The sequence below is a fragment of the Betta splendens genome, chromosome 2, assembly GCF_900634795.4.
Source record: "Betta splendens chromosome 2, fBetSpl5.4, whole genome shotgun sequence".
Taxonomy (NCBI): domain Eukaryota; kingdom Metazoa; phylum Chordata; class Actinopteri; order Anabantiformes; family Osphronemidae; genus Betta; species Betta splendens.
In genome coordinates, this window is record NC_040882.2 from 3,943,952 (window position 1) to 3,955,932 (window position 11,981).

Below are 11,981 nucleotides of genomic sequence, written 5' to 3' on the forward strand. Positions count from 1 at the left end.
TTCCAGTATCCATCTGGTCACAGATGATTTCATATTTGTTCATTGTGAATTCTTTGTGTGTGTGTGTGTGTGTGTGTGTGTGTGTGTGTGTGTGTGTGTGTGTGTGTGTGTGTGTGTGTGTGTGTGTGTGTGTGTGTGTGTGTGTGTGTGTGTGTGTGTGTGACAGCCACTGTAATGGAGTTTGGCTCAATGTAATTAAAATGCTCATTAAAGTTTGTCAGTGATTCAACTTTATGAGGTTTCCATCCGGGTCGTCTGCGAGGAGTCTTTAGATTGGCCTGCGTGTGTGTCAGCAATAAGCTTCTGTTGAGCAATAAGAGCATCACAGTGAAGACGCCGCTGTGACTAAATGAAGGAGTAGGAAATAAAGGGATACTATGATGAGCTGACTAATCTCTGCTGTATGTTGTCAGGAGCGGTCCATGCAGAAGTGGGAAAATCCCTCTGTCACATCAGGTCACAACCATTCAACAGCGGAGGACGTGCAGGGTCTCTGTACTGAACGATCCATCCATCACTCTATCCCTGTTATCATCACACATCTGGAACTGACAGGAATCCAGATCCAGTCTACTGAAGCACTGAGGAGCAACCTTATTCTGTAGTGTCCTCCTGAATGATGTGAGAAGAGAATTCAGTCCAGTTTTTGACGTGCTCTTCAGCAGCTGATGGTGCTATTTTGATTGACTTTGCTCTGGTTTGTACTAGGAGTAATGTAGTAACATAGACGTGATGACGGCATCGGCACTGCCAGCGGGCAGTGTCTGGCAAACGCTGGCATTCCAGGGATGCTTCCAGGAGCAAATGCAGGCGTCACCAGCCGCGGGTCAAACTGGGAGACAGCCGCCTGCATGGCGAGTTGCACAACACAATGTACAGGTTCTCCAGCTTTATTTACAGAGAAACCGCGCTGGCCGGAGTCCACTGTTGTCGTTTTCAATGCCACCGCCTTTACTTTGACGCATTAGACGTGATGAGTCTTCACTTTAAAAATAGCCATAGGTTTACATCAAACACATCCGCCCGCAAACCAACAAGGACGATCCCACCTACGCACCTGCAGGTGTCAATGAACAGGCGAGCGATGACTTTCTCCCATGCTCCTCCTCCATCCATTGGTCGTGACCCCTCCACCACCACCACCAGCCAACGCTGCTACTCACCTGTCTAGTTTGACCCCGTGCCACCTCTCCACCCCAAGCTCCTCCAGATGAGGGCAGGTGTGTCACTCGTGGGTATAAATGGACGTGAGGCAACCCATCGATCCTGCTCTGGGGAGTGAGGAATCCGTGGAACATCACAGAGCAGAGAGAGCGAAGGAGGAGGGGAGCTGTCATCCAGAAAGCATAAGTGAACTGGCTCACCTGTGTTGCAACCATGGGATTCAACGTAAGTACCAGACACAGTCATGGTTTAGAGCTTTAAGGCTCCACGTTACTTGGAATAATTTCAAACTATCATTCAGAGAACATGAATTTTACATTTTTTACTTTTTTAGTGAGGTCTTGATTCAAGGTCTTGATAAATAAATTGGCGGACAGATTTGGGAGAGTGTGCACTTGTCATGATGTCAGTTGTGAGATGATAATGGCTGAAGATGCAGCGTCCACAGACATTTGAATGACAAATCTGCCTTACACATTACAGTTCATCGGTTTTAACAATCTTACATGTCAGTGGTGATGAGTTTGGCAAATCAGCAAATCTCAGCAGTTGAGCTACAGATCAGGAAAGGTTTACTGTAAATGTGACAATGAGCAGTGAGACGTCAGTCAGTCCTGTCCTGTCCTCACTTAGATTATTTCTAGTGAATGGTCTGAATCAGTATGTTGATGATTTCATTCAGTATTTAGCTTAGCTCGCTTGCATTATGAGGGTATCTTTGTGCAGATTACTAGACACAGTAACTTTATCCTCTTCAAGCTTCAAGTGAGTTTTCTTTTGCTTTTTAACATTGTGATGCTTTCCTTTAATTGACAGATAAATAGCAGATGTGTGATAGCACGCGTGACCATAAGGCGTGACCATAAGGTGTTTTGATCTGTGGCCTGTTCTGTCTCACGCATCTTCTAGAAAGGAAAAGATGACTACAAACTGGCGGCGACGTCTGATGAAGTGGGAAAAGGAGGCAAGAAAGGCGATAAAAACAAGGACTTCGATAACCTGAAGAAAGAGGTTGAGATGGTGAGTGCGCACACACACACACACACACACACACACACACACACACACACACACACACACACACACACACACACACACACTGATTCGGACAATGTCATCGTTGTAGGACACACAAACACACCTGTACTGGATGACTTGTTGCAGTCGTATCACACAGCAGCCGTGTCCTCCCACACACAGTGTTTCCTGATAGACAGCGACAGACTTGTTCTAGCTGTGTTCACGCCCATGGTCACTGTAAGTCACTGCGGTTAGTCATAGTCACTGGCTGCTGAGACGTAGCACCGGTCTGGCCTCTGAGCTCCTGCTTTAGATTTATCATGGATGTAGTGTTCACATGAACTATTGGTCATGCTCATGTTGGCGCTTGTGTCCACACTTAAATAATAACTCAGCAGCAGAAGAGCAGTTTTGGTATTTTAATCTTTTCTGTCTCTCCTTTCACAGGATGATCACAAATTAAACCTGGACGATCTCAGCAGAAAATATGGAACCGACGTAAATAGGGTGAGCAGCGTGTGAGTGTGTTTGGTGTTGACTGAGCGTGACTACGTTAAGCCTCATCAGGCTAATCACTAATTGGACAGTGTTACAGAGACAGAGAAATGTAGAACCCTGATACTTGGTTTCTTTTGCTGTTACTGCTTTTGTTTTAGTGTTTGTTTTCTCATGTAAATCTCTTGTCACTACTGTATGACAGTATACAACTACCCCTTTAAATTGCATCGTATGAAAGCAGGCTTCATCATCCTGAATACAACCTGAAATACAGTTGTTAAGATTAAGATTTGCTGACATTAGGCCACTAACTACATTGGTTTGGTTTTAAATAGCTGCTTCTGACAAGTTTGCAAGAATCTACAGGTGATTTAAGTTGTTAAATGGTCATGAATAAAACCATATAATTGTACCTGTCCATCCCCTGGGCTGTCAAATCCAGTTTCTCTGACCCAACTATCCACCACAGCCTAATGCCGGCTTTACATTCCCTTCTTCTTGATTTGTGGCTTAAAACACAAGAACCCACTGATACAAATTGCGCGTGGAAGAGTTTGTTTAACACCAGGACAGAACTGTGAAATAAGATTAAGCTCTTGGTCAAGACACAATGCAAACAAGGGGTAACTAACAAACCGAACTATGTAATATGTAATAATATAAGGAATATGACGAACTGCAAATCACATGACTCAGGCAGGGCTCACTAACAGGATACAAGGACTGAGAACATCACTTTACACATCACACAGACCAACACAGCCACAGGACAAAAAGAATGAATAACTAACGCAAACAACACATGACTGACCGACAGACTAACATGAACTCAGACAGCGTGACACAAAACCAAAGCCCTCCAGCTTCAAAGGGCACCAGGCCTGAGGAAATTCTGTTGGCAGCATGCACAGTTTAATCGTTTTCTCTGTCCTTGTTTGCAGGGTCTTACTTCCACCAAAGCAAAAGAAATTCTGGCCCGAGATGGCCCAAATCTCCTCACGCCTCCCCCCACCACACCGGAATGGGTCAAGTTCTGCAAACAGGTCAAAGCCGCGTTTTGAAAGTGCAACATTTGCCACATAAACTTTTAATAGTTGGCTGCTTAGCATTTACATTTCATTTGATCATGTTTCCAGATGTTTGGTGGTTTCTGCCTGTTGCTGTGGATCGGTGCCATCCTCTGCTTTATCGCTTTTATTATCCAGATGACATCAGAAGAAGAAAAGCTGTATGATAATGTGAGGAGGACTTTAATAGTGTTTATTTATTAGACCTATAAATCATTTAAAGCTGCTAAGAATCACCTGGATAAAACCTTTTTCTCCAGCTGTACCTGGGTCTTGTGCTCGCCACTGTAGTCTTTGTTACTGGTTGCTTCTCCTACTACCAAGAGGCCAAGAGCTCCAAGATCATGGAGTTCTTTAAGAACATGGTCCCACAGGTGCGTTCCTCCTTCACCTTTGCATCCTTATGTCTGTGTGACAATCAGAAATGTGTAGTGCTGCTCGCATCGGGCCCTCCAAATGCCAGTGTCTCCTTCAAACCCGTAGCAAGCCCTGGTCATCCGCGACGGGGAGAAGAAGAGCATCAACACCGAGGATGTGGTGGTGGGAGACGTGGTGGAGATAAAAGGTGGAGACAAGATACCGGCAGACCTGAGGATCATCGGCGCGCACAGCTGCAAGGTTTGATTTTTGTTCTAAAAATCATGACTCACTCACTCACGCATGCACGTCACCTGTCCATATGTTTTCTTTAGAGATGAAAATCTCGTTTTAGTGCCGGTCAGGCGGGTTTGCACTGTATTAGAGGCTGCTCACATCATTTAGACTTCTGTTGACGAGCGTTTCCTCCTCCAGGTGGACAACTCCTCACTCACTGGTGAATCAGAGCCTCAGACTCGTAGCCCAGATTTCACTAATGAAAACCCCCTGGAAACCAGGAACATTGCGTTCTCCTCCACCAGCTGTGTTGAAGGTAGAATAATTACACTTAAATCTCACAGAGAGCTGTTTTGGTTAAATGTGGCATTTTGAATCACATTCAAAGGGATCCTGGGAGTCAAATGACCAATGCTTGAATCTCCAGGTACTGCCAGAGGAATCGTCATCAACACTGGAGACAACACCGTCATAGGTCGTATCGCCACCCTGGCCTCCAGTCTGGACTCTGGCAAAACTCCCATCGCCATCGAGATCGAGCACTTCATCCACATCATCACGGGCGTGGCTGGGGTTCTGGGTATCACATTTCTGATCCTCGCAATCGTCCTTGGTTACACCTGGCTGGAGGCCATTGTCTTTCTCATTAGCATCATCGTCGCTAATGTGCCGGAGGGTCTCCTTCCTACTGTCACTGTGAGTTGTGGTGTCGTTCTGCAATGGTTTGGTCAATACTGAGTTTCTAGGTCAAGTACCTAAAGTGCAAACTCTTGTTTTCTATCACCAGGTGTGTCTGACCCTGACCGCCAAGCGCATGGCCAAGAAGAACTGCCTGGTGAAGAACCTGGAAGCTGTGGAGACTCTGGGCTCCACCTCCACCATCTGCTCGGACAAGACCGGCACCCTGACCCAGAACAGGATGACCGTGGCTCACATGTGGTTCGACGACCTGATTCATGAAGCTGACACCACGGAGGACCAGCACGGCGCCTCCTTCGACAGGGACTCACCCACCTGGGCTGCGTTGTCCAGGATCGCTGGGCTCTGCAATCGCGCTGTGGCACTAGCAGACCAGGATCACATTCCTATAATAAAGGTGAGAGCTTGGTGAAGTATCTGCAGTACAGCGTTTGTGTGCAGCCTCAAATGTTGTGACAGCACAATTAAATTGACTAGTGATGAAGAATAAATGAATAATTTAATCATCTCCCTCAACTTTACAGAGAGAAGTGGCAGGTGACGCCTCAGAAACCGCATTGTATAAGTGCATTGAGATGTGCTGTGGGTCCGTCAGTGAAATGAGGAACAAATCTCCCAAGATTGCTGAGATCCCTTTCAACTCGACCAACAAATACCAGGTAAACAATCCAGACAATCTGCAACGCAAAATATGTTTAGCATGTTTTCTTTGGTCTGTGAGTGTAGCACGAAATGTACAGTGCAGAATCAATACCTCACTTACTTTTTGCCTTTTGTCCCACAGCTCTCTATTCACAAGAACTCAACTCCCGGAGAGACCAAGCACCTGCTGGTGATGAAAGGAGCCCCAGAGAGGATTCTGGACCGCTGCTCCAGCATTATGATCCAGGGCAAAGAGCAGCCTCTGGACGACAAGATGAAGGAATCTTTCCAGAACGCCTATATAGACCTGGGAGGCCTTGGAGAGAGGGTGCTGGGTATGATCCAGCTGTGCATACAGTATGTGAGAGTCCTTTGGCTAAACGTGTAACCAGCAGATTCTGGTCATCTTCAGGTTTCTGTCATTACAACCTGCCCGACGACCAGTTCCCAGAAGGCTTCGCTTTCGACACGGATGAGGTGAACTTCCCCACTGAGAACCTTTGCTTCATTGGTATCATGTCCATGATCGACCCTCCTCGCGCTGCTGTACCTGATGCTGTAGGCAAATGCAGGAGCGCTGGGATCAAGGTGAGCTGCTGTAAAGGTTGTTATGTTGGCATTATGTTGTGCTGTAAAATTAGCTCTTCTCTGTCACTTAAACTCTGAAACTCTTCACTTGAGAGCACGTGGTGATAAAGTGGTCTCACTCTGAAAGGTTTAACCCATTTAATCCCTGCTCAGCATTAGGCTTGTATATATATATATATATATATATATATGTAAACTTACAGATAGATGGATGAATGGGGGGATATATGTATAGATGTACAGATTGGTATAGATACAGTAAACAATTATAATTCTGGTATGTGTAGTTTGGCGGTAAAACAAACATTTAGCAATAATTGAAGACTTAGACATTTAGTATTGGGTCCCACCTCCTTCCTGCAGGTTATCATGGTTACGGGGGATCATCCCATCACGGCTAAAGCCATCGCTAAAGGCGTGGGTATCATCTCTGAGGGCAACGAGACTGTTGATGAAATTGCTGCCCGTCTGAATGTGCCAGTGTCAGAGGTCAACCCCAGGTATGTTCACACACTGAGGTCAGACTTAGATCCAGAGCTCATGTTTTTGTGGTATTTTTGCTCATGATACTTGGCCATATTTTGCCCCTTTTCTAAGACCTTGCTTGTCATAAGAAATTTCCAGTTTTACCAGTTGGCGTTTACCCAGTGTAGCCATTGCCTTTTTGTATTCTGTGTATCACAACCGTTGTCCTCATGGTGCTCTGATTTTTCTTCCAGGGACGCCAAGGCCTGTGTCGTCCATGGAGGTGAGCTGAAGGACATGACCTTAGATCAGCTGGATGATATCTTGAAGCACCACACTGAGATTGTCTTTGCCAGAACGTCTCCTCAGCAGAAGTTGATTATCGTGGAAGGCTGCCAGAGACTGGTCAGCATCAAAGGGATCATCCTGGATCACACGCTTTCATGAAGGTAAAACCCATCCGTTTTCTCTCCGCAGGGAGCCATCGTGGCCGTGACGGGCGACGGCGTGAACGACTCTCCGGCTCTGAAGAAGGCCGACATTGGCGTCGCTATGGGAATTACAGGATCCGACGTGTCCAAGCAGGCGGCGGACATGATTCTACTGGACGACAACTTTGCCTCCATCGTTACCGGCGTGGAAGAAGGTAAAACTACACAGAATTTCCTGTAGAAATGTGCGTTTGAGCTGTTGATCTCATCACTTTCTAAATTGTTTTGTCAGGTCGTCTGATCTTTGACAACTTGAAGAAGTCTATCGTCTACACCCTCTCTAGTAAAATCCCAGAGATGTCGCCCTTCTTCTTCTTCGCAATAGCCAATATCCCTCTGCCTCTGGGAACCATCACTATCCTCTTCATTGACCTGGGAACCGACTTGGTGAGTTCTTCGACATGTGTTACAAACCTTTTCTGAGTCATTATGATGTCAAACCTTTACTTCTTACTGTGTCCCAGGTGCCTGCGATCTCCCTGGCTTACGAAGCACCAGAGAGTGACATCATGAAGCGACAGCCCAGAAATGCGAAAACAGACAAACTGGTGAATTATCGTCTCATCAGCGTAGCTTATGGACAACTTGGTAAGCAGCTGTCCTCTTTATTGACTGAAACCACATTTAACATATTCTACTGGAACATATTGTGCCATAAAACTCGACTGTTTACCCCCAAAATGAGTGAAAACACAGTCAGTCAGGCAGTGAGCCACGCGGCCGTACACACATCATGCACCGTGAACAATACTGGTGCTGAAACGGCCTCATGCTCTGCTAACAGCGATCACTTTCACACCCTGTGGAGATCTGGAACATGCTTCGTATTGCAAACAATAACTATTTTTATATTCTGTAATTGCACATTGTTGCCAAAAGATTCATCAGTGTATACATAAATGTTGAAAAGCTTTTATTTTTGCAAGTCAGCATTTTGGAGCAAACACAGCAGGAGGTCATTTAGAATCAGCCAAGCCTTTATGCTAGTGCCTACGTCAAATATGCTACTTATGATACTAAACAAATATTTCAATAGTAACTCACAACGCCTTACAAAGTCATAATTTCCTATGTAATTAAATATGTTTTTGTAATTTATTATTAATACGTATTTAAGAGGAGACAGGCACACAAGTTTGCTTGGTGTCTCCATCTGGTGGGGAGGTCCGGTGTATATTTCAAAAGTCAAGTGGAAGTCTGCTCTCGAACCTTCCAGCGTCAGGCTGTGTTTATGCTGTCATCATTGCAGTTCCATTCAATGGAAAATCCACATGCTAACATAGTGTTACAAGCATTTTATAATTACATTTATGTCTATATATAATATATATTATGTTATATAGATACCGTCTCTGACATCACATCCAACACTTCTTTATCACATGCCGCTGGAATTTAACATTTTTTTTTTCTGGCAGGTACCATTCAGGCCACAAGTGGGTTTTTCACGTACTTTGTAATTATGGGTGAAAATGGTTTCTGGCCCTTGCACCTGGTGGGACTCAGATCGTCCTGGTACGACAAACAACTACACGACCTGGAGGACAGCTACGGACAGCAGTGGGTCAGTAGGGCAGCGAGGCCTCAACTCTATATACACGTTTGGAAAAGACGTCTGCGCAGAGAAAGTTTCTCCTATTATGATGTAGTTTGCTGTGATAGTCTATTGAAATATAAATATATGTTTACAGTACTGTTTGTTGTGACCATGACAACAATTTCCCTCTTCATGTTTGTGTTGGACCAAAGTTTCAAGGTCATAGAAATTTCCACCCTTATGATGCAAAGGATCAATCACGACCAACATGCAACTGGTTGTAGAAATAGCGACTGTTCTGGCCTGTTTGAATATAATGTTATGTAGACGCTAGACAACAGTAGCTGTGTAGTGTAGATCAGGGTCTAACTTTATTTTCTATTTCTCAGACGTATGAACAAAGAAAGATCTTAGAGTTCACCTGCCACACATCGTACTTCGTTAGTATCGTGGTCATCCGTTGGTTCACGCTGATCATCGCTAAGACCAGGAGGAACTCCATCTTTCAGCAAGGCATGAAGTACGTGCACATGAACACACGGGACAAGTCAATATGATGTGTATGATGTGTTTTGATGCAATGTGTTTTTCTGAATGAACGCACTGATTTCATCAAGTAAAAAAAAAGTTACATATCACTGCATGGACAGCCTTTAGTTTCAGGTATCACAGTGATTGTCTTCCTTCCACAGGAACCACGTCCTCATCTTCGGCCTGTTCGAGGAGACAGCCCTGGCGACTTTCCTGTCTTACTGCCCGGGCACAGACGTTGCCCTCAGAATGTACCCGGTCAAGTGAGTAGCTCACACACAAGCAGTGCATGAATACTTACTGTATGTTCCCCCTTCTTCTCTTTCATTACTATGGAAAAAGAAGAAAAGCAAAGCAATGGTTGAAAGGTTTTTTTGGGGGGGGGGGTTGTGGGTTTTTTTGGGGCAGCCATCGCTTCACTTCCCATTTAAATATTTACTTCAGCTTGTTCCTCTGTGCATTTGCACGCTAGGCCGTTTTGGTGGTTCTGCTCCATACCCTTCGCCTTGACCATGTTCACCTACGAGGAAACCAGAAAGTATCTGCTCAGGAGGAAACCAGGCGGTAAGCTCTCACCTGCATCTGCTTATGACACAGCTGCACTCTGTTCTCTGTTCTCTGTTCAGAGCTAAAGGATGAGGACCAGATTGGCTTCATTAGGTAAAACAAGTAATCAAAGAGAAAAATGTATTTTGTAGCATCAAAGCAAAAACATAATGTCTTAAATATGGCAATGTAGAAGTTTGCCAATAAAATGGAGAATTAGAATCGTTGACTGTGTTCTGTTGTGATTAACACAAAGGAAGATAAAATACCTTCTGCACTGAGGTTAATGTGATTCTGAAGAAGTCAGAAATTGATATTGAGGTTTATTTTTATAAAACCTTATAAATTGAAGGATACAGCACTTGATGATGCCCCTACTAAAGTCAGGGTCCCATTGTGTTGCACTGCTCATCATCTGACTCCAGATCCACCAGGCCAAACAACCCATGTCTCTTCCTCTGGTTGGTCACTAGGTGGAACCAAGGAGGGCTGAGAATGGGAAACTAAATATCATCCCTAAATCTTTGTATCTCCTTTGTTGGCTTCCAGGTTGGTTGGAACACGAGACGTACTACTGAGTCAACACAGTCCCAGAAGGAGCTGTAATCGCTGCCATGTTAGACATTCATCTGAGATGTCGGTCACAGCTTCAGAACACAAATACATGAATAAATTAAGTATCTATGTCATTCTTAATAAAACATTTTCATACTGTTATACACCAAACGGTTTGGACAATTGGTGATTTACAGACTGGACACACTGATCAGGAGGGCTGGTTCTGTTCTGGGGGTGGAGCTGGACTCCCTACATGCTGAAGCTGAGAGGAGGATGCTGGTCCAACTCCTCTCCATCCTAGACACCACCTCCACCCCTACACAGTGTGTGGCTGGACAGAGGAGCACCTTCAGCCAGAGGCTGATCAGTATTAGGTGCTCCACAGAACACCACCGGAGATCCTTCCTACCGGTGCCATCAGTCTGTACAACTTCTCCCCCCTTCTCTAAGGGATGACCCATTGAAGTAAATCAGTAGTCATCCAACCTTTGCTATAATACTGTATACACACCTGCATAATATAACATATCTATAATGTATGTCTGTTTTGTATTGTTTCGTTCTTGTCCGCCTGTGCTAGAGGCAATGGATAAATAATGAACCTTGAATCTTTGAGAGAGAATCTGCTGGTTCGAGAGCAGCAGGTGTATTTCACAAGGACACAGGACAGGACCCAACCTCCTCCTCTTTAACCCCTCCTCTCATATGTTCTAGCCCCTCCCCACCACCCGTCATCTCTGTTTCTGTAGTAGAGACGACCTACTACCTAGAAGGAGGTGATCAAGCGCCCGTAAAGGCTGGAGCAGCATTCCTGACCTTCAGGGTCATTTTCAAGATTTCCCCACAGTGCATGAACTTCACTTTGCATTTCTGTGTGATCATCAATCTCTAGTTGTGGGTCCAAGGAGTGCCCACCACCCTATTTAAGTATACTGTATATCTCTAAAGTATATTTCTAAAGTATACTTTAGAGAGTAAGTATACTACTGTGAATCTACCTCTAGTATCCTTAAGTTTACTTATTTACTACTTCTTGACTGAACAATTAAACCATTAGTGTACTTCATACAGGCTATTAGTTTACCTGTAGTTTATAGATCACTTTTGATAACTCATATCAACAGTATACTGCAGTATGAGTTATCCCAACTTATAATACTAACTAAACTTCATTGAGCCCACATTTGGGAAGTTCTGTCTGTGCATTTTAACCTTTCCTTTGGGGAGGTACATGTAGTATGAAGTGTCTTTTTTTAAGGAGGCCACAGGCCTTGAATTTTAGACCTTCCGCTTCTGCTGAGCTGTGCTCTCCCCACTGAACTACATGGCCAGCCAAGTGTTGGCTCATATATCAGCCTGAATAGTGAATATCGGGATTGAGCCTTTGAATCAACACAGTAATCTGACCAGATGAGCTAACAGACCCACAGATTAGTACACTTATGGAAGAATTTCACTTTAACCCCAAGCAAAATACACTAAATGAAACAAGATTTTTGGTCATTGTCAGAGGTTCGTATAGGTCTATCGTGTCCACGCTGTGTGGAAATCTTAGTAACGGTTTCTGATCTTACAAACAAG

General features: G+C 44.6%; 1 protein-coding gene across 1 annotated transcript; it reads left to right on the top strand.

Moving 5' to 3' along the window:
- The first annotated feature begins 1,088 nt into the window (after positions 1-1,088).
- LOC114846791 (sodium/potassium-transporting ATPase subunit alpha-1-like) lies at positions 1,089-10,568 on the top strand. Its single transcript, XM_029135867.3, has 23 exons — positions 1,089-1,389; positions 2,074-2,184; positions 2,632-2,691; positions 3,624-3,725; positions 3,819-3,920; positions 4,010-4,123; positions 4,233-4,367; positions 4,542-4,659; positions 4,771-5,039; positions 5,131-5,439; positions 5,567-5,701; positions 5,827-6,019; positions 6,097-6,272; positions 6,636-6,772; positions 6,992-7,142; positions 7,215-7,383; positions 7,461-7,615; positions 7,693-7,816; positions 8,647-8,792; positions 9,155-9,285; positions 9,458-9,559; positions 9,769-9,860; positions 10,392-10,568. The coding sequence occupies exons 1-23, from the start codon at positions 1,378-1,380 to the stop codon at positions 10,418-10,420; spliced, it is 3,072 nt and encodes a 1,023-aa protein (XP_028991700.1). The 5' UTR covers positions 1,089-1,377; the 3' UTR covers positions 10,421-10,568.
- The last annotated feature ends 1,413 nt before the right edge of the window (positions 10,569-11,981 follow it).